The sequence below is a fragment of the Rattus rattus genome, chromosome 10, assembly GCF_011064425.1.
Source record: "Rattus rattus isolate New Zealand chromosome 10, Rrattus_CSIRO_v1, whole genome shotgun sequence".
NCBI classification, from domain to species: Eukaryota; Metazoa; Chordata; class Mammalia; order Rodentia; family Muridae; genus Rattus; species Rattus rattus.
In genome coordinates this window covers 12,591,356-12,618,383 of record NC_046163.1, presented here as the reverse complement: position 1 = coordinate 12,618,383, position 27,028 = coordinate 12,591,356, and the positions used below count along the sequence as shown (strand labels likewise).

The 27,028-nt window shown below is 50.2% G+C and overlaps 1 protein-coding gene across 3 annotated transcripts in view; it reads right to left on the bottom strand.

Annotated features, from left to right (window-relative positions):
• Positions 1–27,028, bottom strand: part of Sctr (secretin receptor) — a 55,571-nt gene that overhangs the window by 15,529 nt on the left and 13,014 nt on the right. For 2 of the 3 annotated variants that reach the window (XM_032915238.1, XM_032915239.1), the window contains exons 2-7: positions 23,911–24,028; positions 14,908–15,015; positions 10,157–10,260; positions 3,518–3,615; positions 2,314–2,446; positions 944–1,097 (exon numbers count right to left, since the gene is read on the bottom strand). In XM_032915238.1, coding sequence (XP_032771129.1) covers positions 944–1,097; positions 2,314–2,446; positions 3,518–3,615; positions 10,157–10,260; positions 14,908–15,015; positions 23,911–24,028 — 715 coding nt within the window. Of the gene's footprint in view, positions 1–943; positions 1,098–2,313; positions 2,447–3,517; positions 3,616–10,156; positions 10,261–14,907; positions 15,016–23,661; positions 23,707–23,910; positions 24,029–27,028 lie in introns of all 3 variants that reach the window. The other variant, XM_032915237.1, reaches the window with a different exon arrangement.

Here is a 27,028-nt window from a genome sequence, read left to right as displayed (position 1 = left end):
CTTATTGGAGTCTGGTCATGAGACAGAGATATCCCAGATTCCCTTGTGCTGGTGACATGGTAAACCCTAGGAATGAAGAAGCTGTTGTTACAAACAGCAATACAAAGGCAGAAGGAAGACATTAAAAACCTGAGTTCAACTTGGTGTGAAGTTGGTGGTCTCCGTGCTCGACAGATATGTGAGCCGGTTTGCTTCCTTCACCCTGGAAGTCTGTCTGTGCGCTCTCTCTCAATTCCAGACTTGCAAGGATCCCCATGAAGAGGGCTCAAGAACAGATTATGTGTAGAAGATAAGGTGAGTGCAAGGCAGAATAAAACTAGAAACAGCTCAGGGTGCCCACCATTCAGCTGAAGCTAAGTTACAGCTCTTACTACACTTGAGAGACAGGGAAGCTGAGGTTAGAGGGTTAACCATCTAGCAACTTGCCAAAGATAACCCGTTAGTTAAGTGTGGATCTGGGACTCGACACTAAATCCCTGGTTGGTCGGTTGGTTGGTTGGTTGGTTGGTTGGATGGTTGGTTGGTTGGTTGGTTGGTTGGTTGGTTGGTTGGTTGGTCGGTTGGTTGGTTGGTTGGTTGGTTGGTTGGTTGGTTGGTTGGTTGGGTGGGTGGTTGGTTGGTTGGTTGGTTGGTTGGTTGGTTGGTTGGTTGGTTGGTTGGTTGGTTGGTTGGTTGGTTGGATGGATGGTTGGTTGGTTGGATGGTTGGTTGGTTGGTTGGTTGGATGGTTGGTTGGATGGTTGGTTGGTTGGTTGGTTGGTTGGTTGGATGGTTGGTTGGTTGGTTGGTTGGTTGGATGGTTTGTTAGATGGTTGGTTGGTTGAGAGGATGAGTGTGTCGATGGATGGATACATGGTGGATGGACTGATGTGTAGCTACATGGAGCTGCGACAGGAAACCCTCCTTCCCTGCATAGCACACACGTATAACAGGACAGACCTACCCCATCCGAGGAGCACAAAGGCCTGCAGGTACTTCCTTTCTGAGAAGAAGGAGATGGCAAGGAGCGTGTGAAGGTAGAGGCCCTCCACCAGCAGCCATGCGTAGTTGGCCATGATGCAGTACTGGAAGAAGATCATGACCAGCTTGCAGCCCACCTGGAAGAGATAGCACGTGAGCCTGGACTCGGTCACTGTGAGCCTCGGGTAACTGCTCCCGAAGGAAACACCACTACACGGAAGGAGGCAGGAGGTAGCTTAGAGTGAACCTTGGGGTATACGGCGGCCTCCACAGGACTGTGGAGAGAGCTCAGTGGGTAAAGTGTTTGCTGGGTGAGCATGAGGACCTGAGTTTGATTCCCAGAGCCTACATTTTAAAAAGTCAGGTATGGTAGTGCATGCTTGCCATCCAAGCACTGGGAAGGTGGAGAGGCAGATCCTGGGGGCCACTGACTGGCCAACCTAACATATTTAGGTAGGGGGCAGTTCCAGGCCAGTAATAGACCCTGTCTGAAAAAAAAATGAGGCAGAGTCTGAGGAAGGGCATCTAAGCTCGACCGTGTGTATGTGTGCGTGTGCGTGTGTGTGTGTGTGCGTGTGCGTGTGCGTGTGTGTGTGTGTGTGTACACTTTCTGAGAGAGAAATAAAAAAGCAAAGTCTCTCAAAATGAAAAAACAACAACAACAACAACAACAAAACCCTTTAATCTGCAGCCTTCTTCCGTGCCTGGAATGGATGTGAAGCCTAGAGTCGCAGCACCCATATTGCAAGCCTGAGATGCAAGGCTCGCACCAGGGCAGAACAGACCAAAGAGAAGCATTGTGCCCTATGACACCACAGGGACATGGAGCACTAAGGAGCTGTCATCAGTGAGCTGCTTACGTGGGCAGTTAGGGACCCCAGGTGACACACAGAGAGGGCAACACTTAGGAGGCATCTGGACACTGGGACAGAGAAAACAGGTCACGCTTGGCAGAACGACGTTCTTCTGAAGACATGTGTATGCAGACAGTCAGGTGCAAACCTGCCCTTTTTTCTCTCCAATAACCAGGCAACTTCACCCAGACTTTGCCATTTGTCTGTAGCTGGGAGTTGGCAAAGTCCAGATAAAAGAAGTCTCACGATAGGTCTAGTTCCCAGAGCGGCTGGTGCACTCCGGACACTCAGAACTAAAAGCAGCCCCCACCGATTCTAACACACGGCTTGCATCACGCCTCCATGGCTGCGTTACGGTACCCCTGGAACTTCCACTTCCTGCCAAGCACCGCCCGTTACTTGGAGCATCTGTGTAATCTTAATGGTGCTTGCAAGGAGGACGGTATGCCACGGGGCTTGGTCCTCTCCTAGGTCAGCCTAGGACATTTAGTCCTGTTACCTTATGGGCATCACAGTAGGTGACGTCGTCCGAGGAGAAGAGTACGGCGTCCTTGATGAAGTTGGACAGGGCGCGCAGGATGAAGGACACGAACAGGTGCATGTGGATGTAGTTGCGAGTGCAGTGCAGCCTCCTGTCGAGAGAACGTGGGGCTGCGAGATCACGAGATCACGGAAGGAGCCGTGGGTGCTCGCCCAGGCACACCCGCCCCCGCCCCCTCCCTTGCATGGAGAAACCAAAGCCCCACCGCCGGCCCTCAGGTCCCATCTGTCTTTGTTAAGAGAACCCGAGTGAGGGCATAGGTCCCTAGGTGCCCGGCACACCCTGTGCTGTACTGAAGTTACAGAGGTGAAGACAGCCAGGCCTAGTGGTCCATGCCTGCAATCCTAGCTCCTGAGTGGTGGAGGCAGAGGGATCATCTCGAGTTCTAGGATAGCAGGGGCTGCTACATGGCGGTGCCATGACTCGGAACAGAGTGGAGTCACATGATCATTAGTTTGGTAACAGTAACATGTCTTCTGCCTTGGCCAACCACCGCCTCCAGCTGCCCAATTTTCTCCTGTGCTCTAGGGACTGGAAGTTTGTTCCTGGTCCTCCATGCCACCATTTGATTTTGAGATCGGATTGTATGCAGCCTAGTCTGGCCTCCAATTGCCTTTGCAGCCAAGGATGACCATGGACTTCTCGTCCTTCCATCTGCACCCAGAGTGGCAACAGGCATGTGCCACCATGACCGGTTTATGCAACGCAGGGGACTGAACCCATGGCTCTGTGGTGGGCACTGTGCTAACCGAGCCCCACCCCGGCCCCACAAGAGAGCTTTGCATAGAGGGTGTCCAACCTTTTAGCTTCTCTGGACTGCACTGAACAAAGAACTGTCTCAGATACACATTAAGTCCAGGGGTGTCCCACCACCGCCTTCTGGATTTGAAGGCATGCATTTGTATGTTCACATACATCTTTGCATGATATTGCAATAGCACAATGCCATCTACAAAATTTACTCCTTTTGTGAGTTATGAAATAAAACATGTTTTAAGTTTCCAATTTCATGTTGAGCCAGATTTATAGCTATCCTGAGCTTAACAAGATGGCCGGGCAGCCCACCCAGACCTCCCTCTTTCCATCCTGGGTAATAGGGAGAGATTTGAGGACTGTGCCCCTGAGGGCCGGGGCGACTGGAGAGTGGGCAGGATGTTCTCACCGGAAAGAGCACAGGATGCTGAGGGCGACCAGGAGCATGGCCAAGGAGGAACTGTAGCCTACAGTGTACATGACCTTGAGTTTCAGCAGGTACGCATGCTGCAGAGAGAGGTACAGGTCAGCCCTACCTGCCCGCCTCGATGTAGCTGGCTTTCCTGCATCCCAGGGCACCGGCTTGCGGCAGAGCTGGTCCCGTCAACCTCCATTACTGTCCCAATGACTGTTGGCAGGTCCCTTTACCAGCGCTCTGAGCGCAAGGCTTTACTTGAATACTCGCAGAATCATGCTGCTCGCTACCTTTGATGGACGTCGTACCACAATGCCGAATGCTGGAAACCAGTTTTGCTGAGAAAGGGTTTTAGGTCTATCAGTCTGGCCTCAAGCTTCCTATGTGGATGGCCTTGAACTCCGGATCCCCCTGCCTCTACTTCTCAAGTGCTTAGATTACAGGCGTGGACCACCATGCCTGGTCTACAGGATGTTGGGAATCAACCCCAGGGCTCCATGTATGCTAGGCAAGCACTCTTTCAACTTAACCACCCCGCCAGCCCCCACCCCTCCCCTTTTGTCTTTCAGACACAGGGTCTCATATATTCCAGGCTGGCCTTGAACCCATAACATAATTGAAGATGACCCTGAACTTTAATCCTCCTGCCTCTACACCTTCTAAGCGCAGGTATCAAAGGAGTGCTATGGGTCCCAGCAGGAATGTCTTAAAGTAGGACTCAAAGTAAGATAACTTCTGTATTCAAGTTTGAGTCTTTTTTTTTTCTTTCTAGAACCATCTAAAATAAATGAGTCTTCTAGATGGAGTCCGCCCGGTGTCTACAGAGGGTTTTTAATAGTTATTTTACCTGCTGCCCGCACTTAACCCTCTCAGCATTCACTGCCTGCGTCTTCCCTCTCTCCACACCATTCACCATTTAGTTCAACTAAAATGGCGCTTTGTTGGTGTCCTTAGAGAAGACCCTCAGGGGCCTGGGACATGGCTCAAGGGTGCTGTGCCTCTTGAGGAAAGACTGAGTTTGGTTCTAGTACCTGTGCTACGCAGTTCACAGTGACCCGTAACTAATTCCAACTCCAGGGGATCAGACACATTCATCTGCCCTCCAAGGGCACCTTCACGCATGCACATATAACACACATAAATAAAGATACAATCATTTCTGTTGGTTTTCTGAGTCAGGGTAGTCCTGGCTGCCCTGGAATTTAAACTGTAAACCAGGCTGGCCTTGAACTTAGATCCGCCTGCTTCTGCCTCCTGGGTGCTGGGATTAAAGGTGTGCGCCAACATCTCACTCCCTGGCATAAAATAAATCCTTTTAAATGACAATGACAAGAACGGCATCACTGTACAGCCCAGGCCAGACGCACAGGAACATCAGCCCCGCCCCTGCCTGGGCCCTACCCTACTGTGAATGCAACCACACAGACATTACTCGTTCTCCAGCTGCCTCACACCGTTTGATGCAGAAGCATTGCAGGAGAAAGGAATACTGACCAAAACCACCGAATAACATCTGCTTTCCGATTCAGAACAATGAATTTTACAACCTCAAAGTAGGTCAAGGAAATGAACGTTAAAACCATGATTATTATTTATCATATTATAGTATAATATATTAATTCTATGTCAATTATAATATATAACATATTAATGAATATATTAGTTCTATATCAATTATAATATGTAACATATAATAATATACAATTGATACATTAATTGATTGATAATAAGAATATAATTTTCCAACCCCCCCTTCCACTTCAGGACAGGGTCTCACATAGTTTGACGTGTACCTGATGATGGCCGTGAAAACCAATCCTTTTATTTGTGCCACCCTGCCCAGCTTTCACAGTACCGGGGACGAAGGCCAGGGCTTCCTACATGTTAGCCAAGCACACTCTACCAATGGGGCTGCAGCCGGACACTGTCGGAGTTAATTCTAAGAAACTGAGCCAGCTTTCCATAGGCACAGGCGCTGTGTCCACAGATTTAATGAACCACAATTTTTAAATATTGGTAGAGGTGGGGGACGCTGTTTCTGGGTCAGAGAGATGGCTTAGTAGATAATGCCACACACCACCAAGATTTAAACCCGAGTTCTATCCCTGGGACCCACACAGGGGAAGGAGAGAACCAAATTGCAAACTGTTCTCTGACCTCACATGCCTCCAACATAGAATAAATAAGTAAATGCAAAAACAAACAAGCAAACAAACCAACCAAACAAATAAAAACCCAAAAAGTATTTCTGTCCTGAGCATGTGCAGACATTGGCCCTTCCTTATTCCCGGGGGAACACAGTGTCAATGTTTGTAGAGCATAGCATCCACACAGTGCATTCAGTGCCATGAGTCCCCTAGAGGTGACATCGACTATGCAGAAGGATGCGCATGAATGCTGTATAAATATGTAATTTTATATAAGCGACTTTGGCGTCTTCAGATTTGGGTATACATACATTTTCCAGAACCAAGGCCACGAAGACATTGAGGGACAACAATTGTCAGAAAATATTTGCGTATAAAGACATTTTAAAGGTTACATTTATCTTTTTCCATGTGTGTAACAGCAAGCTTGGGAGAAGCCCCTATGTCCTTCTCGTGGGTTCTGTAAAGGTGTTTATTATAGAACTGCTGTGATGAACCTTCCGTGCCCAACACTGGGATAGTTAATTAAGTCCAATATCTTAAACCTATAGATCATTAATTCTATCCCAGTGCTAAAGGTATGGTTTCTAAAGAGGTCAAGACCTATTCATGGGACGTCATACTATGCAAAGGCAGAAGATAAACTTTACACGTGCTGTGTGGTTTTAGCTACATGTAAAAATAGGATTAAATGATAGTAGACGGCATGTGTGTGTGTGTGTGTGTATGTGTGTGTGTGTGTGTGTGTGTGTGTGATATTAAAATGATTGGGAGGTGGGGCTCAGGCTGTTTTGACTGCATATCCAGCATGTTCGAAGCCCTGGCTTCCACTTCGGCACTTTGTATAGTGGGTATGTGGGGGTGCATGAGCAGGTAGAGGTCAAATATCATCAGGTCAGGGTTCTTCCTGGCCACAAGGAGAGTTTAAAGCCACGTGACCTTGACTGAGGAAGTAAGGCAAGCCACTGGAACTTGCTCTGTGTTAAATGTTTTTCTTCCTGAATCTCACATTCTGGGAGTCTTGACTGGGACCTGCACTTATATATGCTGTGATCTGATCTATTAGTCACAATTTTAAAATCTATGAAGCCGTGTAACATAGTGAGTTTGAGGCTGGCCTGTGGTACACAAGACCTTGTCACAAACAAACAAACAAACAAACAAACAAACAAACAAAAAGATATCAGCTAATCCATGGGGCTCCATTTCATACCTTTATTAAAAACAAGCTGTGAGCTGGTAGGGCTGCACTCCAAGTAAAGGCATTTGTGGACAAACCTGAGTCTGTCCTTGGGCTCCACAGAGCAGAAGGAGAGAACTGATTACAGCAAGTTGTCCTCTGGTCTCCTGAGCTGTGGTGCAGGGGCCCACCCCTCCCCTGTAAATAAACTAAAGCAATTGTGATCGTTTGTATCTGCTCCGCCCAGGGAGTGGCACTATTAGAAGGTGTGGCCCTTTGGAGTAGGTGGGTCACTGTGGTGTGGGCTGTAAGACTCTCATCCTAGCTGCCTGGAAGCCAGTATCTGCTAGCGGCCTTCAGATGAAGATGTAGAACTCTCAGCTCCTCCTGCACCATGCCTGCCTGGATGCTGCCATGTTCCTGCCTTGATGATACTGGACTGAACTTCTGAACCTGTAAGCCAGCCCCAATTAAATGTTGTCCTTTATAAGACTTGCCTTGGTTATGGTGTCTGTTCACAGCAGTAAAATCTTAACTAAAGACAATAATAAAAAATGCTTAAAAAAATACTGGTAAGGTGTCAAGTGTCAGCAGTCACTGACCGTGGTCTGGCGTTTCTGAGCAGAGCTGTCATTTCCTTTCGTATTTTTCTATCCTGGCAATTTCATGAGTGCTGTTTGGTAAGTGAAAGAAAAGGGAAGTTACATTTTTAAGGCACAAGGATTGTACATGGGGCCTTGATGACTCTGCCCCGTGCGGCCTCAGTATTGGAATGGGCTAAATGCCACAGTCATACAGTGGTAAGGAAACAAGGCAAGCTTCTACATCCTAGAGGCCAGCCATTCTTTAGCCGATGTCCAACCCGATGAACTACTTAACTTCCCTGAGCCTCAGATTCTCTACGTACAAAGTGGGGACCATATTGTCTCTCTTGCGTATTTGTTAAAAACAGGGAAAAGCTAACAGAAGGGGTGTGTGTGCAATGCCTGCCATTCAGCACACGTAACTTCGCCAGCCACTCTTCTTGTGAGTCAGCAGGATGAGGTGGTGGGAGTGCTGAGAATATGAGTTAGCCTCCCAAAATAAAAATGGACCTGTTTTCTCTTTCACCGATAGAATGCTCTGAACAGGTGGCCGTGCCACTGGGCTGTCACTAGTCCCGCTGTGTTATTTTAAGAGGCATCTTAATGAATATGGGTGCTTCTGGGTTGCCTCATCTGAAGTGCAGAGGAAAAGCTGAGAGTGTGGGGTGAGAGAGCAGGGACAACCTAGGGGGGCGGGGAGTATTAGAATGATTGACAAGTCGAAAGGCAAGACTCCCTGTGTAAGGTCGGTGGAAGAAGCTTCGAGAAGGTATGTAGATTTGTGACTCAGAATAAATGAGGCCATTTTGGCTTCAGACCCTGGGAGTGATAAGGGCTGTGTCAGGTGGAGCCTCCCTCTAGCAGCAACTGTCCCTGCAGCCAAAAGCCACCCCTCAGGGATGACAGAAGAACTGTGAAGGTAAGTTACCTTAGATTAGTGACCCCCAGAATTTGGGACACAAAATAATTATGTATGGTGGCGGGTACAGCTCAGCTCCACCCTAGTGTCACGTTAACTGGGCATCCAACCCTGTCATCCAACTCAAGGGAGGCAGAGGCAGGGGGACCGGATGTTCCCAGACATCTCAGCTACATGAGGAGTTTGAGGCCAGCCTGGGCAACAGGAGACCCTTCCTCATAAAAATCCAGTAAGAAAACATGGACTGGTTGCGACTGGGAGCAGTTTCGGGGACTGGGAAGGGGAAAACAGGGAATGGTTGGTTCAGTAGTGCCAGAGTGTCCACTTCCTAAGGTGAGAAAGAGTTGGCGGAATGCTTGCCTGGCAGGTTGAAAGCTCTGAGTTCTAGTCTCAGCACCACACACACGAGGCACGGTGTAGCATGGGTAATCCCAGCACTTTGAAAGAGGAGCCCGGACACAGGAGTTCTAGGTCATTCTGAGCTATTTAGAGAGGCTAAGGTCGGCCTGGGCAGCATGAGACACTATCTAAAAATAAAGAAAATAAAGTAAAAAAGGAAAGATTTGGAATTTCACAAGTCCTGTTGGTGTGTACTCCCAGCTCCTGAGTTCATGCCCTGAACCACTGGACTGTGCTCTTACCTTTAATTCGAAACTTGATAGAGCGAGGCCCGCACCACTTGGGGGTGGGGCAGTCTGCTCTAGAGATGCCTACACTGGCTCGTGGGAGCCTGAGAGGGCACAGGGTGACTGTGTGCAGTGTCCTGGCAGAATAATTTGTCCTATTCAGTACCAAGTGATCTTCAGCCCTGACTTCATGTCCGTGATGTCTGACCTTAGCCTGACTGTGACTCCCAGGAGTTCCCATATGACCCTTGTCCCCTCAGCTTTTAACAGCCACAGTCCTCCATTGCCTCTAGAGGACTCAGAGTCCAGGAACACCCCTGGCCTGGGTCGAACTGTCTCTGCCTCAGGCCCTGACAGTGCCACCTGTTTACTGTCCCCTCTCCTCAGCTGACAGCAAGCATTTTATTTTCTTTTTTTCGGAGCTGGGGACCGAACCCAGGGCTTTGTGCTTGCTAGGCAAGCGCTCTACCACTGAGCTAAATCCCCAACCCCGCATTTTTTTTTTTCTTAAGAGACAGACAGTAAATAGTTTAGGCTCAAAATGCCACCCAGCCTCTTCCAGCTACTCAGCTCTGTCCCTGTCACACAGCAGCAGCCTCAGGGTGCTAATGGACTTGGCTTTGTCCCAACAAAACCTCATTTGCAAAAGCTGGGGGAGGCTGATCATGGCCCAAGGCCAAGGTGTGTTGATCTTTGCTCTAAGTAGGTGCCCTCAGCATTGTAGACACGTAAGGGCGCCCTTGCCTGGTCTTTCTGTCCATCTACGTCTACTACTGACATCTTTTAATACACAAAAAAAGAAGGAAGAGGGGGAGGGAGGGAAGGGAAGGGAAGGGAAGGGAAGGGAAGGGAAGGGAAGGGAAGGGAAGGGAAGGGAAGGGAAGGAAAGGAAAGGAAAGGAAGCCAGGCAAGACACATTGTCATCGCGAGCCAGTGAAAGGAGGAGGGTTTTTAATAGAAAGAACTAAGTTGGCCAGGACGTGACTCCACTGAGTGCTGCTGCACAGAGCGCACAAAGCCTTGCTTGGGTGCTGTGCTCCGCTCCCTGTGAACTAGCTATGACGCACATGCTTGGGACACCGTCACTCAGATCCTCTCTGGCATCCCTGCCCTTTCTGGGAGTTCGCCCTCCATGCACTCCTCTCGAGGGCACAGAGCTGCCATAAAACAGGCTTACCCGTCTCTCATTAAAGGAGTTGTTTATGTTGACCCCACAGGCCAGGTCAGGCCTGGGAAAGGTTTCTGACCATCCATCTTGTGTGCAGTTCCGGAACAGAGACCCTGAGGGTGACAGGGGCACAGCGGATGAATAGTGGGGTCATTCCAGGACACCTCTGGCAACACATAAGTACTGACACCATTCTACAGGTGGGCAAATTGAGGCATGCGGTGGCCATTATAACATGTCCAAACCACAGACCAGTAAATGGAGGAGGAGGGTCGGACCTGGGGACTCTTCACGGTGTGACCCTTTCTTACCCCTAGGACTCTGTCCCCCCCCCGCCCCCCCACATCCCTGAGCATCTGTGTGGAGCCTGTGGACTGAATCCTTAGCCCTTTCTCTCTCCTCTCTCTTTCCCTCCTCCTTCTGTCCCCCCCCTCCTCCTCCTCTCCATGTCTTTCTGGTCTGTCTGTCTGTCTCTGTCTCCCCCTCTCTTCTCCCTTCCCCTTCTCTCCCTCCTGTCTTTCTGTGTCCCTGTCTGTATGTCTGTCTCTCTCCTCACTCTCTCCTATCTTTCTGTATCTTTATCTGTCTGTCTGTATGTCTCTCTCTGTCTCCCTTTCTCTTCTCCCTTCCCCTCTCTCCTGTCTTTCTGTGTCTGTCTGTCTGTCTCGCTCTCTCTCGCTCTCTGTGTGTGTGTCTGTGTGTATATAGGTCAAAGGTCAACTTTGGGTTTCATTCCTTCCACCTTGACCTTTGGAGACAGAGTTAGTCTCTTACTGGCTTGGAACTTGTCAACTACTGAGCCAACTGGTTGGTGAGTCTCAGGGACGCACCTGCCTCTGCCTCCCTCGTGTTTTCATTGCAAGTGCATTTTATGCCCAGCCTGGCTACCAGACTCAGGTCTTTGTGCTTTGCCACTGTGTCCTGCTTAACTCTCCAGATGGAAACCAGCAGAGGCCACTGAGGTAAAGCCTGTCAGGTAGCCGTTCCTTGTGGAAGGAGTTGGGTTATTACTCCTTTAGCCACAATGTTGCAGGCTGACTCCTTGGACCACATGGGCAATGGATTTCTGGAACCGAGAGTGTAGTCCAGAGTCCTGGGACATCAACACTGACTTGCTACATAGACAGAGTAGGAAGGAGGCTGACAGACATGAACTCTTCTCCTAGAGAACAGGGTTGAGTTTCCCACTGCGTGAGATATGCTAGGTGGGGAGGGTTCCCACTGTGGGCATGCATGTGTGTGCTTGTGTATGTTTGCATATATGGCTCTGGGAATCTCGCCAGGACCACTGCATTCCAGGCACACATGCTAGCACCTACCTGTTGGGAATTTGCCTCATTTTGGCTCCCAAAAGTTTCTAGACCTGAGGCTCCCTGCTCCCTCCAGGGTATAGAGTCTTAGCATTCAAGAGTTTTGGAATGAAGTCAGGGAGGACAGTTGTGCAGGAAAGGAGGAGGATCAAATGTGGGCTGACTGAATGGAAACACAGAGCTCCAGAACCAAAGGCCGTCAGCACAGGTGGAGGTGGTGGCTCTCTATGGGCCCAGCACAGCACAGCTGCCTGCCTGTGTAGGGTCCTCAGGGACCCAGTAGCATTCCCAAGATATCTGACTATGACTCAGGTGGTTCCTGAAACTTTGACAAGGCTAGGATGCTGCAACAAAAGAATGGGCTTTCTCTGTAGCCTCAACTCCACTCCCTTCCTCTGGGACTCACTCCTAACAGGGATAGAGATCCCTTCAGAAGAGCCCGGAAGCTTTCACTTGCATGCCTGTGTGTGCACACCTGTGTGTGCACGCCTGTGTGTGCATGCTTGCATAATTCAGTGAAGAACCTGTCTAAATTTTCATTTGACTCTCAAGTCCCTGGGATCCTACCTAAAAGGCTGAACCAGCACCTGATCCCACCCAGAAACTTGTGGTGTGTGTGTGTAGGGGGAGAGAGAAATTGGGGGTTGAACCTAGGGCCTGAGACATTCTGGGCAGGAGCTCTTTCACTAAATTATATCTCTAACCCCTTTAAACTATGTGTGTATATGTATACATACTCATGTGTGTGTATGTGTGTATATGTATGTGTATGTATGTGTTTGTGTGTATTGTGTATGTGTTTGTATGTATGTTGGTATATGTGTATATATATGTGTGTGTATATATATATTTATGTATGTTTGTATGTGTGTATGTGTGCATATATGTATGTATGTGTGTGTTTGTGTATATATATATATATATATATATAGTGTGTGTGTGTGTGTGTGTGTGTGTGTGTGTGTGTGTGTGTGTGTGTGTGTGTATCTGTGCAGGGAGGCCAGATGTTGATATAGAATGTCTTCCTCGACAACTTTTCACCTCATTTTGTTTTTATTTGTACATTTATTTATTTATTTATTTGAGGCTCTCACTGAACCTGGAGCTCACGTAGCTTGCTAACCTAAGTGGTCAGCAAACTCCAGATCGTACATGTCTGCCTCCCTAGCACTGGGGTTACAGACAGGCACCCCTGCCCGCTGTCACCTGGGTGGTAGGGATCAAGCTCAGACACTCACGTTTGCAGTAAGCACTTTTACCAGCAGGGCTGTCTCCCGGCCCCTCCTTTAATTTCCATTATGAGACAGAGTCTCTAAGTTGCTCCGAAACACCTTAGACTTGGGAATCTTCCTGCCTCAGCCTTAGAAGAGGCCAGGTTTACAGGGCCAGGTATCAAGGCCTACTAAGTACATTTTAAACAAGGGACATTGGAAATACCAGTGCTGTTTAAAGAATCAAAAGAATGTGTCCTTGAAGGAACATTCTAGGCCCCGAATGAGAATTATCTGGGGAAAAAGCAGCCTGCAGTTTTTCTAGTCACAGGCAGATGCCTGTCTGGGCCAGTGTGGAGACTGCTGTGGGGAAAAGCTACTTAGGAATTAACTCTAGAATGTATCTGCCTCTGTCAAAAGGAAGTTGTCCTGAACACTGGCTGGTGTCCATGAACACTTCTCCCTGGGGTTGGGGACATACTATGGGGAGGCTTCTGGAGAGGCAAAAGACAAAAGTCTAATCAGATACTATGCAACTATGCGAGAGAAAAGTTCTTGGTGACTAGCGGGCCCAGACAGGTCCTGACCTCTGACCCACACTCTTTGGCCAGCCAACACCCAAGGCTAGGTATGACCCAGATCCTCCCACCAGCGCTGGAGCCAGGCCAGCTCCCAGAAGGCAGGGCCTCAGGGTAAGCCCATGTCCCCACAGTGACACCTTGTGGCAGGTAGAGGAAGCTGCAGCAGCAGAAAACTGGTAAGTGGGGGACTTGGCTGTGCATCACCAACAATTCAGAGGTAGGTGGGAGTTCAGAAAGTTAACCATGGAGAAATGTGACCAGGCCAGCATTTGGTCACTTTTGTGTCCACAGGAACTGGTTCTTCCTAGTCAGGCTGCAGGGGGTAGGGGTGGGGCTCTAAGGTTTTTTTGAGGGAATGCTTGGCAGAGAAGAACAGGCATGCATCCTATTAGGAAGCTAGGCAGCCATGGGTGGTACCTGGGTGTTAGGTCAGCACATTGCTCCAGGCCAACCATGGCTGCATGAATGGCTGAGTCCTGAGCTTCACAGACCCAAGGACCTGCCATGGAGGGGTCCTGCCAGGGGGACATACCCTTAGTAGAATTGAAGGTGTGAGCACGGGAAGGGAAGGGGGCTATGGTGGGCAGGTGAAGGTTCACGAGGAATATATGGGAGGGGACAGGAGAGGAGAAGGAACAAAGGGAAATGTTTTAAATTTATGTCCGGGGCAGGGGAAAGGCCAGGTGTGTACAGAGCTCGCTATGCAAACGTAGGTGCCCAAGGTTGGCTCCCCAGCAGCCATGTGAACTGGAGCACGGCAGAGTGGCCCAAAATGCAGATGTACTCAGGTAAGGCATCCCTCCAGGAACTAGAGCACCCAGGGATGCTTCTGGTTACCAGCGAGGGCCAGAATAATGGACACAAAAGTGTTCTAGACACAGGCACAGTGTATCTCAAGCAAGGTGGCTGGTTGCTAAGGGGACAGAAATATTGGAAGGGAGAAGGTTCCTAAACTGGGGTTAAAAGGCACATCTTAGCCAATGCCAATTCCTCTTCCTCCTCCTTTCCCCTTCCTCTTCCCGTCTTCCCCTTCCCCTCCTCCTCCCTTCTCTCCTCTTCTCCTTCTCCTCCTCCTTTCCCTCATCCTCCTCCTTCCCTTCCCCTCTCCCCTCCCCTTCTCCTCTTCCTCCTCCTCTTTCTCCTCTTCCCCCTTCCCTTTCATCCTCTTCCCCTTTCTCCTCCCTTTCCTCCTCCTCTTTCCCCTCTCCCCCTTCTTCCTCCTTTTCCCCTTCTTCTTCCTCTTCCTCCTCCTCCTCCCCCTCTTCTTTTTCTTCACCTTCCTCTTTCTCTCCCTCCTTTTTTAATTACCCTTTTTTGCTTGGACACCCAGTATGGCGGTGAGAGAACAACTTGTAGGAGTTGATTCTCTTCTTCCCAGATGGTGGGGATCAAGCTCAGATCAAAAGACTTAGCAGTAAGCACCTTTAACAAGCTGAGCCAACACACTGCCAGCCTTCTCATACTTCCTTAAAGCCTTTGTCTCCTGCTTCTTCCCTTGGGACCCTGCACTCTCACACACCCGTGCAAGGATTCCCGTCTCCCAAGATTTCCCCTTATCATTTCCCACACTGCTCCTCCTCAGAGCTTCCTGGCACCCAAGTCCTCATCTGAGAACCATTACAGCCTTTGGTCGGGGTGCTTCCTTCTGAGTGGGTTACCATTTCTGTTTGAGAGCATCAGGAGGAACTTCGGGCACTGCACTTCCACTGTCCGTGCTGGTGCAGAGGAGGGCCAGCAGCTCATGTTGTCCCAAAGCCCCTCACAGCCTGCAGACAAGATTGGAGTGGAACGGAGCATGGACCAAGGTCACCCACCACCCTTCAACCCCAGTTCCCATTACACACTGACACCTTGAACTCTACCTTTCCAGGACTGGGACCTGGATGGAAAGCAGGGTCTCACACACACTGGGCAAATGTTCTGCCTCTGAGATATTTTTCCAGCTCTTGACTCACCCCCATAGTTCCCCAAATCTTTCCCAATAGCACCACCACTGAGAGGCAAGTGATTAACATCACTTAAGTGATCACATACGTCTACGGGGGACATATTCAACTCCTAACACCAGGGCTAAGGAGTACATACTTAGTTGGACGAGCCCTTGCCTGGCAAACTCAAGAGCTCTGGTTTGCTCCCCAGTACCCCAGAAGCTGGCTGTGGTAGCACATGCCTATAGTCCCAGTAAGGAGGAGGCAGGAGGATCAGAAGTTCAAAGTCATCCTCAGCTACATAGTAGGTTCGAGGCCAGCCTGGGCTACACAAAACCCTGTCTCAAGGAAAGAAAACAATGCCATCTAAGTAAGGGGCTTCCCAAGGCCACTCCCACCATCTTTATCTTGGGTCATAGCCTGACCTGGCCCCGTGCTTCAGCTACCTCTAAACTTTGCCAGGCCCACTAGATGCCTGGTGCCACTGACAGGGCAAAACACACCACAGCTGACTCAGCTTCTTACCCCACCAGACCTCTGTACCCTCTACTAACCCAATTCATTCATCATTCATCCTGACCAGGCCCATTCCTTGTTCTCTCTCTCTCTCTCTCTCTCTCTCTCTCTCTCTCTCTCTCTCTCTCTCTCTCATTCACACACACACACACACACACACACACACACACACACACACACACACCACCTTGCCTCTTCACAATGGCCCTGAACCTGCCCAGAATCAACCAATGCCTTGGGACATTGGTTGGGGACTATGGACTGGCACCAGATAGTGAGCTAGGCAGACACATCCTGACCCCGTGTTTCCTGGCTGTGTCAACTCAGAAAGCCACCCCATCTCATTCTATTTCATGGCTTCTGCTTCACTGAAAGTGCGGGCTGAGTCAGATGCCTTGGCTTCCTCCCACAAACACCAAGTCAGAGACTGGCAGCGAGAGCAGAGGGCCCCAGTAAAGACATGGAACTGAGAAGCCACAAGGACGTCAAAACATCTGTACGCCGGGGGAAGGGGTGTGAACACCAAGGATGCTAGCATTGGTCCATCCACTGGTTTCCTGTATCCTCACTGTGCCAGGCCCACAGGAGGCCCAGGGCTTCAGCTGAAGACCATCAGATAGGCTTCTGCTCTTGGGGACCCTTCTGCCTGGTGGACAATAGTGTTCTCTTTGGAAGTTAGGTCAATGACTGCCTCTGTCTCTGTGTGCTGAGGACTGGGGCATTCTGGACACTCAGCTCAGGGAAGAAGGGAAGGCTGGGTGAATTCTCAAAGCATCTCTGGGGAGTTTATAAAATACACCTCCCAAGGGTTGAATTAGAAAACTGTAGGCCAAAGTCCAAAGAGTTGTGTATTGGACATACTTCCCATTGCTTCTGATGGTGGGTCTGGTTACCATGGAGACTGTACTGGGAAGGGATACAGATGCTACATTTGTTTGGACCTTGCTTGTTTGGACTGATGCTTCAACATGGCCTCCTACTGTTTCTCTGTCTCCTGGCTTCATGTGTCCCAGAACAGCCTTGAACTCTCTATGTATCTCAGACAGGCCTTGAACTTCTGATCCGCCTACCTCCACCTCCTGAGTCCTGAGGATACAGATTGGCTCACTTAGGTCACTTCTGTTGCTATGATATAATATTCTAACCAACAGAGAGAGGAAGAATGATTTATTGTTTTATATTTCTAGGTTAAATCACAGTGGCAGGAACTTGAAGCATTTAGTTACACTATGTCCACGTCAAGGGCAGGCAGATGAATGATTCCATGCGTGCTTCCTTTCTTGCTTGTTCTCAACTCATTTTTTCCATTTTTATACAGCTTGGGACCTCTGCCTAGGGAATGGTGCTACCCACAGTGAGCTGGCTCTTCCAACATCTATTAACTCAGGACAATCCCCAACAGACACACCCACAGGCCAATCAGTGTGGACCCTCCTTCACTGAGATTCTCTTCACAGGTGATTTTAGGTTGAATCAAGTTAACAATTAAAGCTAATCATCACAAAAATCATTTATGAATGGCTAGGGATGGAACCCAGGGATTTATGCATATTAGGTTATCAACTGAGCCACATCCCAGACTGGGTTGTTGTGATACGAGTAGAAATGTCCCCTACTGGTTCGTGTACTAATCAGTTGGTCCCTAAGTGGTGGCACAGTTATAGGAGGTTCTGGAAAGTTTTTGAGAGGGGCTTGTTGAAGGGAGTGTATCTATGAATGGTTTGCACAACTTTCAAGCTCTTTCTTATGCACTGCCTCCTGTCCACCATGAGGCAAACAGCATCCTTCTGAACATGTTCTTACCACCATGACATTCTGCCTCACCACAGGCCTAAAGTCAGTAGGGCTGAGGACAATAGATTGAACTCTTGGAAACTGTGAGAAAAACAAATTCCTCCCCTCTTAGGTTGTTTATGTCAGCACCATCCAATATAGATGTGGTTCCAGGGGCCAGCAAAGGCATCTGCAGAATGAAGGATTAGACAGATGCTGGTCCCTTGAGGAACCCAGGACATGAGCAGCACTTGAACGCTTCCCTGTGACATCTTCACTCCGGATGTCACAGGGAGCCTGGGCAGGAAGCCCTGTGCTTTTCTGTTTTGGAGCAGCTACGGAGTGCTTGTCTGTCCCACGATCCCGGAGGTCAGACTTTCTCCAGGCACCCACAGGTGTTCTCTTCAGGGCTGGGAAGGGTCTTCCCAGGTGTCCCTGGGTGCAACAGTTAATGTCCCACTGTCAGTTTGATGGGATGTAGAATCACTGAGGAGATAAACTTCCATGCCCATCTGGGTTAACTAGGGTGGAAAGAGCCACCTGGAATGGGAGCAGTACTGTTCCATGGGCTGGAGAAAAAGGGAGAGAGTGAGCACAAACGTCCATCTCTTCTCTGCTGGCTGTGGATGCCGGGTGAGCAGTTGACTCCTGATGCTGTGCCTGCCTTGATGGACTGTACCCTCAAACTCTGAGCCCAAACCAACACTGTCCTTTCTTACGCTGATCTTGTCACAGCGATGAGAAAAGTAATTAATGTAACAGGTATGACTTGGTCCTAGGAGAGTCCTTTCCTTCCAGACTGCTTTCTGTTTCTGGCATTTGGAGTTCCCCCTTCCTTCCTTCCTTTCTTCTTTCTTTCCTTCCTTCCTTCCTTCCTTATTTATTTATAGATTTATTTATTTTTAGATTTATTCGTGTATTATATATGAATATACATAGCTGTCTTCAGACACACCAGAAGAGGGCATCAGATCCCATTACAGATGGTTGTGAGCCACTATGTGGTTGCTGGGAATTGAACTCAGGACCTCAGGAAGAACAGTCAGTGCCCTTAGCCACTGAGCCATCTCTCCAGCTCAGTGTTCCCCCTTCCTTAAGCAGGTATTTCCATGCACTTTCTCCAGTACTGAGGGCAGATGGCCACTTCCAGAGATTCTTAGCCACCTGAGAAGTGAGACTCAGAGCTGCCTGGAGCTGGCCAAGTCACCAGGGCACTAGCCAAAGACTCCAGTCCACATGATAGGTGACCTTGCCTGCCTGGCCAGACAGAATGAGGTGTCAGAATGTCTGAGAGTCTTCTGGGGGTCACGTTGGGCAGGGTCCACAGAACAGCCAACCCAGAGCTAACTGGGGCCTGGTAAAGGTGACTGGGGTGGGTAGGCACCCTTGCCAGCTGGCTCAGTGCCACACTCCTCATGTCAGCCAGGCCCTGGGCCAGGGTGGAACTATGCCAGGCCTGAGCTCTGAGAAGCAGGCATTCTGGAACTGCATATTGCAACAGCCCAGGTGTCACAGGGTGTCAATGGCCCATGTGTGGAGGAAGAACAGAGGAGTCCAGGGTGGAGCAGAGAGACAATCGCAGGAGGATGACAAAGCTGGGGTCCCGTACAGCCTTCCTGTCTCCTCAGTGAAGGGTCACCCGCCAGGCTGCCCTCACATCAGGAGAGCTGGCCCTCAACCCTGCATTTCAGAGCATTACCCACAGATGCACTTATTTGCCCAGTTCATCTCCATCCTTTGAGCAAAGATGGCGGAGAGCAGACCTGTGAATTCCTGGCAGGCGAGGAAACGGCTCACATGGAGACCTGGCCTTTTCCGTGGCACTTGTTTGAACAATTTTTATTTTACTGGTTATGTGGTTTTTAGAGAATTTACTTTGTCTTTGGAAGATGGTGGTGGGGGGCAAGCAGGGTGCTGGGGCTACAGCTTTGTTGGGGGCAGTGCTGGCCTAGCAGGTAGGAAACCCTGAGTCCAGCTCTAGCATCACAGGAGCAGGCATGGTGGCACACACCTGAAATCTGAGCCTTCAGGAAGAGGAGGAGGAGGAGGAGGAGGAGGGGAGGAGGGGGAGGGGAGGAGGAGGAGGGAGGAGGAGGAGGAGGAGGAGGGAGGAGGAGGGTGGAGGGAGGAGGGGGGTGGAGGGAGGTGGGGGGGGGAGGGGGAGGAGGAGGAGGAGGAGGAGGAGGAGGAGGGAGGGAGGAAGGAGGAGGCAGAAGGAGGAGGAAGAAGGAATAAGGAGGAAGGAGGAGGAAAGGAGGAGGAAGGAGGAGGAGGAAGAAGGAAGAAGGAGGAAGAAGGAAAGAGGAGGAAGAAGGAGGAGGGGGAGGAGGAGGGGAGGGAGGAGGAACAGGAGGAGGGGGAGGAGGAGGAGAGGAGGAGGAGAGGAACAAGAGGAGGAGGAGGAAGAGGAGGAGGGGAGGAGGAAGGGAGAAGGAGGGAGAGAGGAGGAGGAGGAACAGGAGGAGGAAGAGGAGGAGGAAAAAGAGGAGGAGGAGGAAAAAGGGAGGAGGAGGAACAGGAGGAGGGGGAGGAGGAGGAGAGGAGGAGGAGGGGGAGAGGAGGAAGAGGAGGAGGAGGGGAGGGAGGAGGAACAGGAGGAGGGGGAGGAGGAGGGAGGGAGGAGGAACAGGAGGAGGGGGGAGGGAGGAGGAAGGAGGAGGAGGGGGAGGGAGGAAGAAGAAGAGAAGGGAGAAGGAGGAGAAAGAAAAGGGAAGAGGAGGAAGGGGGAGGAAGGGGAGGAGGGAGGAGGAAAAGGAGGAGGAGGAGGAGAAGGAGGGGGGGTCAGAAGGCCAATGTCATCTCTGACTACCTCGCAATTTGAGGCCAACCTGAGCTACATGAGACCCTGTCAAGAAAGAAAGAAAGAGGAGTTGGGGATTTAGCTCAGTGGTAGAGCGCTTGCCTCAAGCACAAGGCCCTGGGTTCGGTCCCCAGCTCTGGGGAAAAAAAAAAAAAAAAAAAAAAAGAAAGAGAGAGAGAGAGGGAGAGAGAGAGAGAGAGAGGGGGGGGGAGGGGGGGGGGGAGGGAGGGAGGGAGGGAAGGAGGGAGGGAGGGAGGTAAAGAGGGAGGGAAGGGAAGAAGAGGAAAAAGCACAAGGCCCCTCAAAAGCCATACGACTGATGTGAAAAATGGCTCTGTGGAGAATGGCTACAGAGACCAGAGCACGGACAGCCCAGCAGAGAGCTCTTCCCCGGCCAGGCACGGAAGGGCCCTGTGGCTACGGGTAGTGATCCCTTAGCTACCACCCATGCAGAGCAAAGTCTGAGGTGTTTTCAAGAAATGCCAAGGCAATGGGAGGGACCAGATTGGGGGAGGATGGAGGGAGACGGGACTGGGAGAGACAACTGGAATGGAAGGCGGGGGTAGGCATGTCTGGGATGAGCTAGAAACCTAGGACAGAGGAAACTGCCAGGAATCTGTGAGGGTGACCCTAGCTAAGACTCCTAGCAATGGGGGACACGGAGCCTGAACCGGACACCACCTGTAACCAGGCAAGACTTCCAGTGGAGGAATTGGGGACACCAACCCAGCCATAAAACCTTCAACATACAAGATGTGCTGGGGTAAAGGTGGCTTAGAAATTGTGGGAGTGGCCAACAATGACTGGCCCAACTTGAGACCCACGAGCCCACCCCTGATGTTGCCGGGAGAGCCAGACCCAGAGTCTAGATAGTGCAGAGACCTAGGATAGAATCAAGCACTACTCAGGGGAAGCAAAGGTCATGAATTGATTCCTCATGGTGCTCTGCTATACTCAGACTGGTGTCTAGCCCAACTGTCACCAGTAACTGATGGAAACAGAGGGAGAGACCCACAGCCAAACATCAGGTGGAGTTCAAGCAACCCTGACGAAGAGGGGAAGGGTGGACTGTAGGAACCACGGGGTCAAGGACCCCACACAGAATCGACTAACCTGAGACTGAAACACCAACAGGAGCTTGCATGGGTCTGACCTAGACCCTCTCTGCACACATGCACGTATGTTGTGTAACTTTATCTTGTGGGACTCCTAACGGTGGGGGCAGGGGCTGTCTCTGACTCTGCTGCCTGACTGGGACCCTTTTCCTCATACTGGGTTGCCTTGTCCAGCGTTACTACAAGGGATGGTGCCTCGTCTTACTACAACTGGATATGCCATGATTGGTCGACATCCATGGGAGGCCTGCCCTTTTCTGAAGAGAAAGGAATGAGGAGTGGATGGGGAGGGGGTAGAGGGGAGGGAGGAGGGAGGGGATATGAAAATAATAAACAAGCACACAAGCAGATGGATGGCTGGATGGGTGGGTGGGTGGATGGATGGGTGGGTGGAGAGATGGACGGATAGATGGATAGAAGTGCCAAGGCTTAAGTGTCAGGAGAACAGAGTCAAAAGAAAAGCCACAGCTAAGAGAGAATGATCTGTTGCCACCCACTGGAGGGTATAGGCTCCTCTAGCCTCTGAGCCTGGAACAACCCAATGCGTGCCTGTGTCTTGCCTAGAGAGAGCCCCAGATGCAGGCTTACGGTGAAGTAGGGCCGGGAAATGGCGGAAGACTGAGCTGGAAGGCAGGACGGGGCCTTAGAGACCTTCAGGGCCCCAGCCAGCCAGGGTGCTTGGCTCACAGAGAGTCAGCCCTCTGCCAACTTTCACTCTCTCCTGTGTGAGTGCACGGGGCTACCCTCAGGGCTTATTTATCAATCGGCACAGATGGCCTGATGATAACAGGGACTATTTCTGGAGTGTGTGACAGAGGACTTGGAACGCCCCTGCTCTGGGACCCTGAACCTGCTGGTGGAGGTCCCGGGAGCCAGCTCACGGCTCTTCCTTGCCTGATAGGAGCATTTTAGACTCGCTACGAGTGGTTGCATAGTATGACCAATGCCAGGGCATTGTAAACCTCCCAGAGGTTGATTTAATGTGAGGTTCATGTCAACAGAAAAGCACAAAGGTAAAAACCTTCTGTGCCTTCCCACTCATGCTCGGGGGAGACCAACCAGCTGGAGAGACAAGAAGAGAGCATGGACGTGCTCCACTTGACAGAGAAGGCAGAACACCAAGGTCTTGCTGGAGGTCACACAGGCCCTATGTGACAAATCTGGGTGGATGCCCAGGCCTGTTATGACCACAGAACCTACAAATATCTGGCCACATCCTCTCCTTCTGGAACATTTTTTTTATAAGGAGAGCCAGAAACTTCCCCCGGCCCCCTCTGAGAGGACGGTGGCTTCTACAAACCCAGTAATAAATATCCTGGTAGAGTGGCAGCTAGGGTCATGACCCCGAGACATTCCCACAGAACGGACTGGGCCCCCTAACTCAAAAGAGCTGAAGAGTCAGTGTTTTATACGTGGTAAGTATTTCAGGCCTGGTGACTCTCCATGAGTGGCATTTCCTGTAATTTGTCTAGCTTTCAAACATTAACCTCTACCTGAGAGAAGCAACAGCTTAACCATTAACCCCAGGCCCCCAGCAGAGAGTCCCCTGACTGCTCCTGAGCACAGGAGCCAAGATGGAACCTTGCGAGGGATTGAGAGCTGAGTTTATTGGAAACCCACTGAGGTGGCAGGGTGGGTGACGAAAACACCTCAACCCCTCCGAGGCCTTGCATCAGGCTCAGAGCATTTGACACCTGCCTGGTTCTAAGAACAACCCTCAACCAGGCAGTCAGTTCTGTCCACAGGAGCTCCTTCCCCCTACCTCAGCCATCTTGGTGCCACACTGCCCCTCCCACCTTGCTCATCACAATGGGCCAAGAGTGTGGATGAGGGACCAGGGATGCTGTGAAACACTTCCCAGCAAACCTCCACTTTGCACTGGGGAGGTGATTTGATGGGTTAAGCGCTTGCTCTACAAGCAGGAGGACTTGAGTTCAGAGCCCTAGAACCTACATAAAGCTAGGTGTACTGCAATCTGCAATCCCAGCATGCCTGCGGGAGAAAGGCATAGAAAGTGCGCAGGCGCCCTCAGGTCAGCCAGCCTGGCATAGCCATCAGTGTTGAAATCTTGTCTCAAAGAAGGTGAGAGGCAAGGAGCAGTTGTCCTCTGACTTCACACATAACTCCCTACATGCGCGTGCGTGCGCGCGCACGTGTGCACACACACACACACACGCACGCACGCACACAGACACACAAAGATATATATATATATATATATCATACACACACCATACAGATGCACGCACTCAAAGATTTATAAGTGAACGACAAACTCACCTTGATAAACTGCGTGTGAAGAAGCAGATGGTGAGAATACGCTGGCTGTTCCCAGAGAAAGGAGACATGAAGATGCTGCCTTCTGAGTCCACGAACACCATGGACCCGATCCGACAGCTGATTGGGCGCACAAAATTGGACCCACCCGGGACAGCCCACCTGGTCCTGAGGACAAGTTTCCCACCCTGATGACTGACTGGACAGTGTCCTCAACCTGCAGAGGGCACTGGGCTGAGGGAGGCCTCCTACCTGATGCTGTCTCCGGGCCCAGTGCTCCTTTCTTCTCTTTGGAGAGTTGCTGTAGGCAGTGGGCCCGTTCCTCAAGCAGCACACGCCGCACGTCACACAGTCGGGGCGGAACTCCAACCTGCAAGTGGAACACCGAAGATTCTCGTCAGTGCTGCTGGTGGATCCTGCCTTCTTCAAGCAAGAGCCGGAAGACAGGCAGATGATGACGGAGAGGGTGGGGATACCAACTCCCGCACGGGTCTCCAACATTAGCTTCAGCGTTGCAGCGAGGATCTGCACCTGACCGCCTCATAACCCTACTCTCTAAGGATGAGACCTTTGCTACTTCTAGGTTAGGATCAAAATGGTCTCCATGGATACCAACCCCCTGCCAGGAGTGAGAGAAAAAGAGGAAGAGGAGCATCTTAGCCTACTCACCTTTCCAAAAGTAACACTTACAATGACCTCCCATTTGGTCCCCACTTAAGAGGTCCACCATCTCCCAACAGCACCAAGCTTGGGTAACTCTTTGACACATGGGATTTGGGGAACATTCCAGAATCAATTTTTAGAAACATTACGTAAGCGCAAGTGTAGCAAACATACACAGACTTGTGTGAATAAAAGGTATATGGTATTGATAAAGGAATCCAATGGTCTAAATCAATGCATAGAGATGTCCTCACCCAGCCTGCTCTCATTGGATGTTACCAAGTCAAAACTGCAGCTAAGACCCTGGAGTGACCTAGCTTGTCTCATTCCCAGAATTCTACAGGGTCGGCTACAGAGTGGTTTTTGTAAGCCTGCCCACTTCTCTGAATTATTCTGCAAAGCTTAGCTTCGCCTTTCCTTCTCTGTCCGTTGGTTCTAAGCATGTTTCCCCCAATCCTCAGGGTTCTTCACTCTTTTGTAAAGGTCTCCTCCTCGCCATGTGGCTGCAGCATTGCCATGTGCCAGGCTCGTGGCCATGACAGCTTAACTCAAACGACACAGCCACACTTTCCCTCTCTTCTCCACTCTCCTCCAAGCAGCAGCTGACATTTACAGCTTACCTGCCCTGAAACTTTCCCCTTAAACTTTAATGAAAGTGACCTGGAGCTTGAGATAAATGTACTTAAGGCATGAAGATATGGCTCCTTTGGAAGCATGGGGCCTGAATAAAGTCCCGGGTTCAGTTCCCGGCTCTCTACGAACCAGGTAAGGTGGTCCATCCTAGCACATGGGAGAAGAGGGCAGAGGATCAAGGTCTAAAGAAGATCTTGCCTTAAAAAAAGCAAACGAAAACCTCTAATGCACCCAGGTGAGCATCGCGCTGCTATGCAGCACAAGAGACTGCATCTTGTGGCCGACTGCCAGCACCCAACTTCATCAGAAATGAGAAGTCTGGGTATCTCTAGCCGGGGAAAGGAATCAAATGCAAAAGGCTTGGCCCAGCAATGCTGAATACCTGTCACCCTCTCACAGCTGCAAAGTCACGGGGATCACGGGTCATCTGTGAGTCCAGAGCAGACTTGCCGGAGAATTCGGCAATGCATTTAATCTGTGTTAGGAAGCACTGAACTATGGCTTCCTCGTTTCCTCTCCAACCCTGTTGCTTCTCTGTGTATTGTTCTAGTTTATTCTTGCTCTGTGTGTGTGTGGTGCATATGTGTGTGTGTGTGTGTGTGTGTGTGTGTGTGAATGTGTGTATGTCTGTGTGTGCACACATGTGTGTGTACATGTGTGTGCAGTTGCACATGCCTGTTTTTGAGACAAAGTCCCATGAACCTGGAGGTGACTGATTCAGCTGGTGTCCCGGTTATTATTTGTTTGTTTGTTTGTTTGCTTGTGAATGTGACACAAGCTACAGTTATCTGAGAAGAAAGAATCACCATTGAAAAGGTGCCTCCGTAAGACTGTGCTATAAGTAAGCCAGCAGGACATTTTCTTAATAGTGATTGACGCTGAAGTGTCCAGCCCCTTGTGGGTGGTGCCACCCCTAGACTGATGATCCTGTGTGGTACGAGAAAGCAGGATAAGTAAACCACAGGGAGCGGGAAGTGCCAGAAAGCAGCACTCCTCCATGTTCCCTGCTTCAGTTCCTGTCTTTAGTTCCTGTCTTCAGTTCCTGTCTTCAGTTCCTGTTCCAACAACTCCTTCCAATGATGGATTACAAATTGTAAGGTGGAATAAACCCCTTTCTCCTCGGGTTGCTTTTGTTCATGGTGTTTTCTCACAGCAACAGACAGCCTGTTACTAGTGTGTGCAGGGACACTCACACATGTGTTTGGTATACTTATTGGCTTCGTCGAGCTGGGTGCGTGGCTCAGTACTTGCCTTGCAAGCAGAGGACCTGCATTCCATCCCCCAAAATCCACATTAAAAAGAAAAACGAGCCAGGCATCATGATCGTAATATATTTTATACATGGATGGAATTCTCAAAGGATAAACTAAAATAGTTTTTAATAGGCAGACATGGAAAAGGGCACTTGTCGTTCCCACTGGGGAAGGAAGGGTGTCTGAGGCTCACAGGAAGGCTCCAGGTCACTGAGAGTCAAAACAAACCAAGAACAAGGTGGGCAGTGCCCAAGGAACAGCCAAGATGTCCTCTGCCCTCCACATATATACATGCACACTCGCATATGCTTGCTAACACACATGCACACATGTACACAGACATGAATACACATGTACATGCACACAGTTTTGCATGAAATTCACAGGAGCATACACGTTCTTCCTCATTTCTCTTGTACCAGGACCTGAAAGGTTAAAACAAAACTGGCCACGCTCCCTCCCTACTGTCTGCCCGTTTCTCCCTCGGCAACCCATTTCCTGCTCACTTCCATTTTTATCTCCGTATTTTTAATTTGCATGTTTTAAAACGGCAGTTCTCCCCCGTTCCTTCTCCCTCGTGTGCACATTCATGCATGTGCGCCTGTGTGCATCTGTGGGTAGAGACCTGAGGACAGCCTTCTATACATGAAGCCTCAGACACTGTCTGTCTTGGTTGTTTTGTTTTGAGACGAGGTCTCTCCCTGGCCTGGAGAAGGCTGGGGTGGCTGACAAGTAAGGCCTCTATGATTTACCCATCTCTGCCTCTTACCTTCTGGAACCACAGAGGCATGCCCCTGTGCCCGGATCTTTCATTTTTGTGT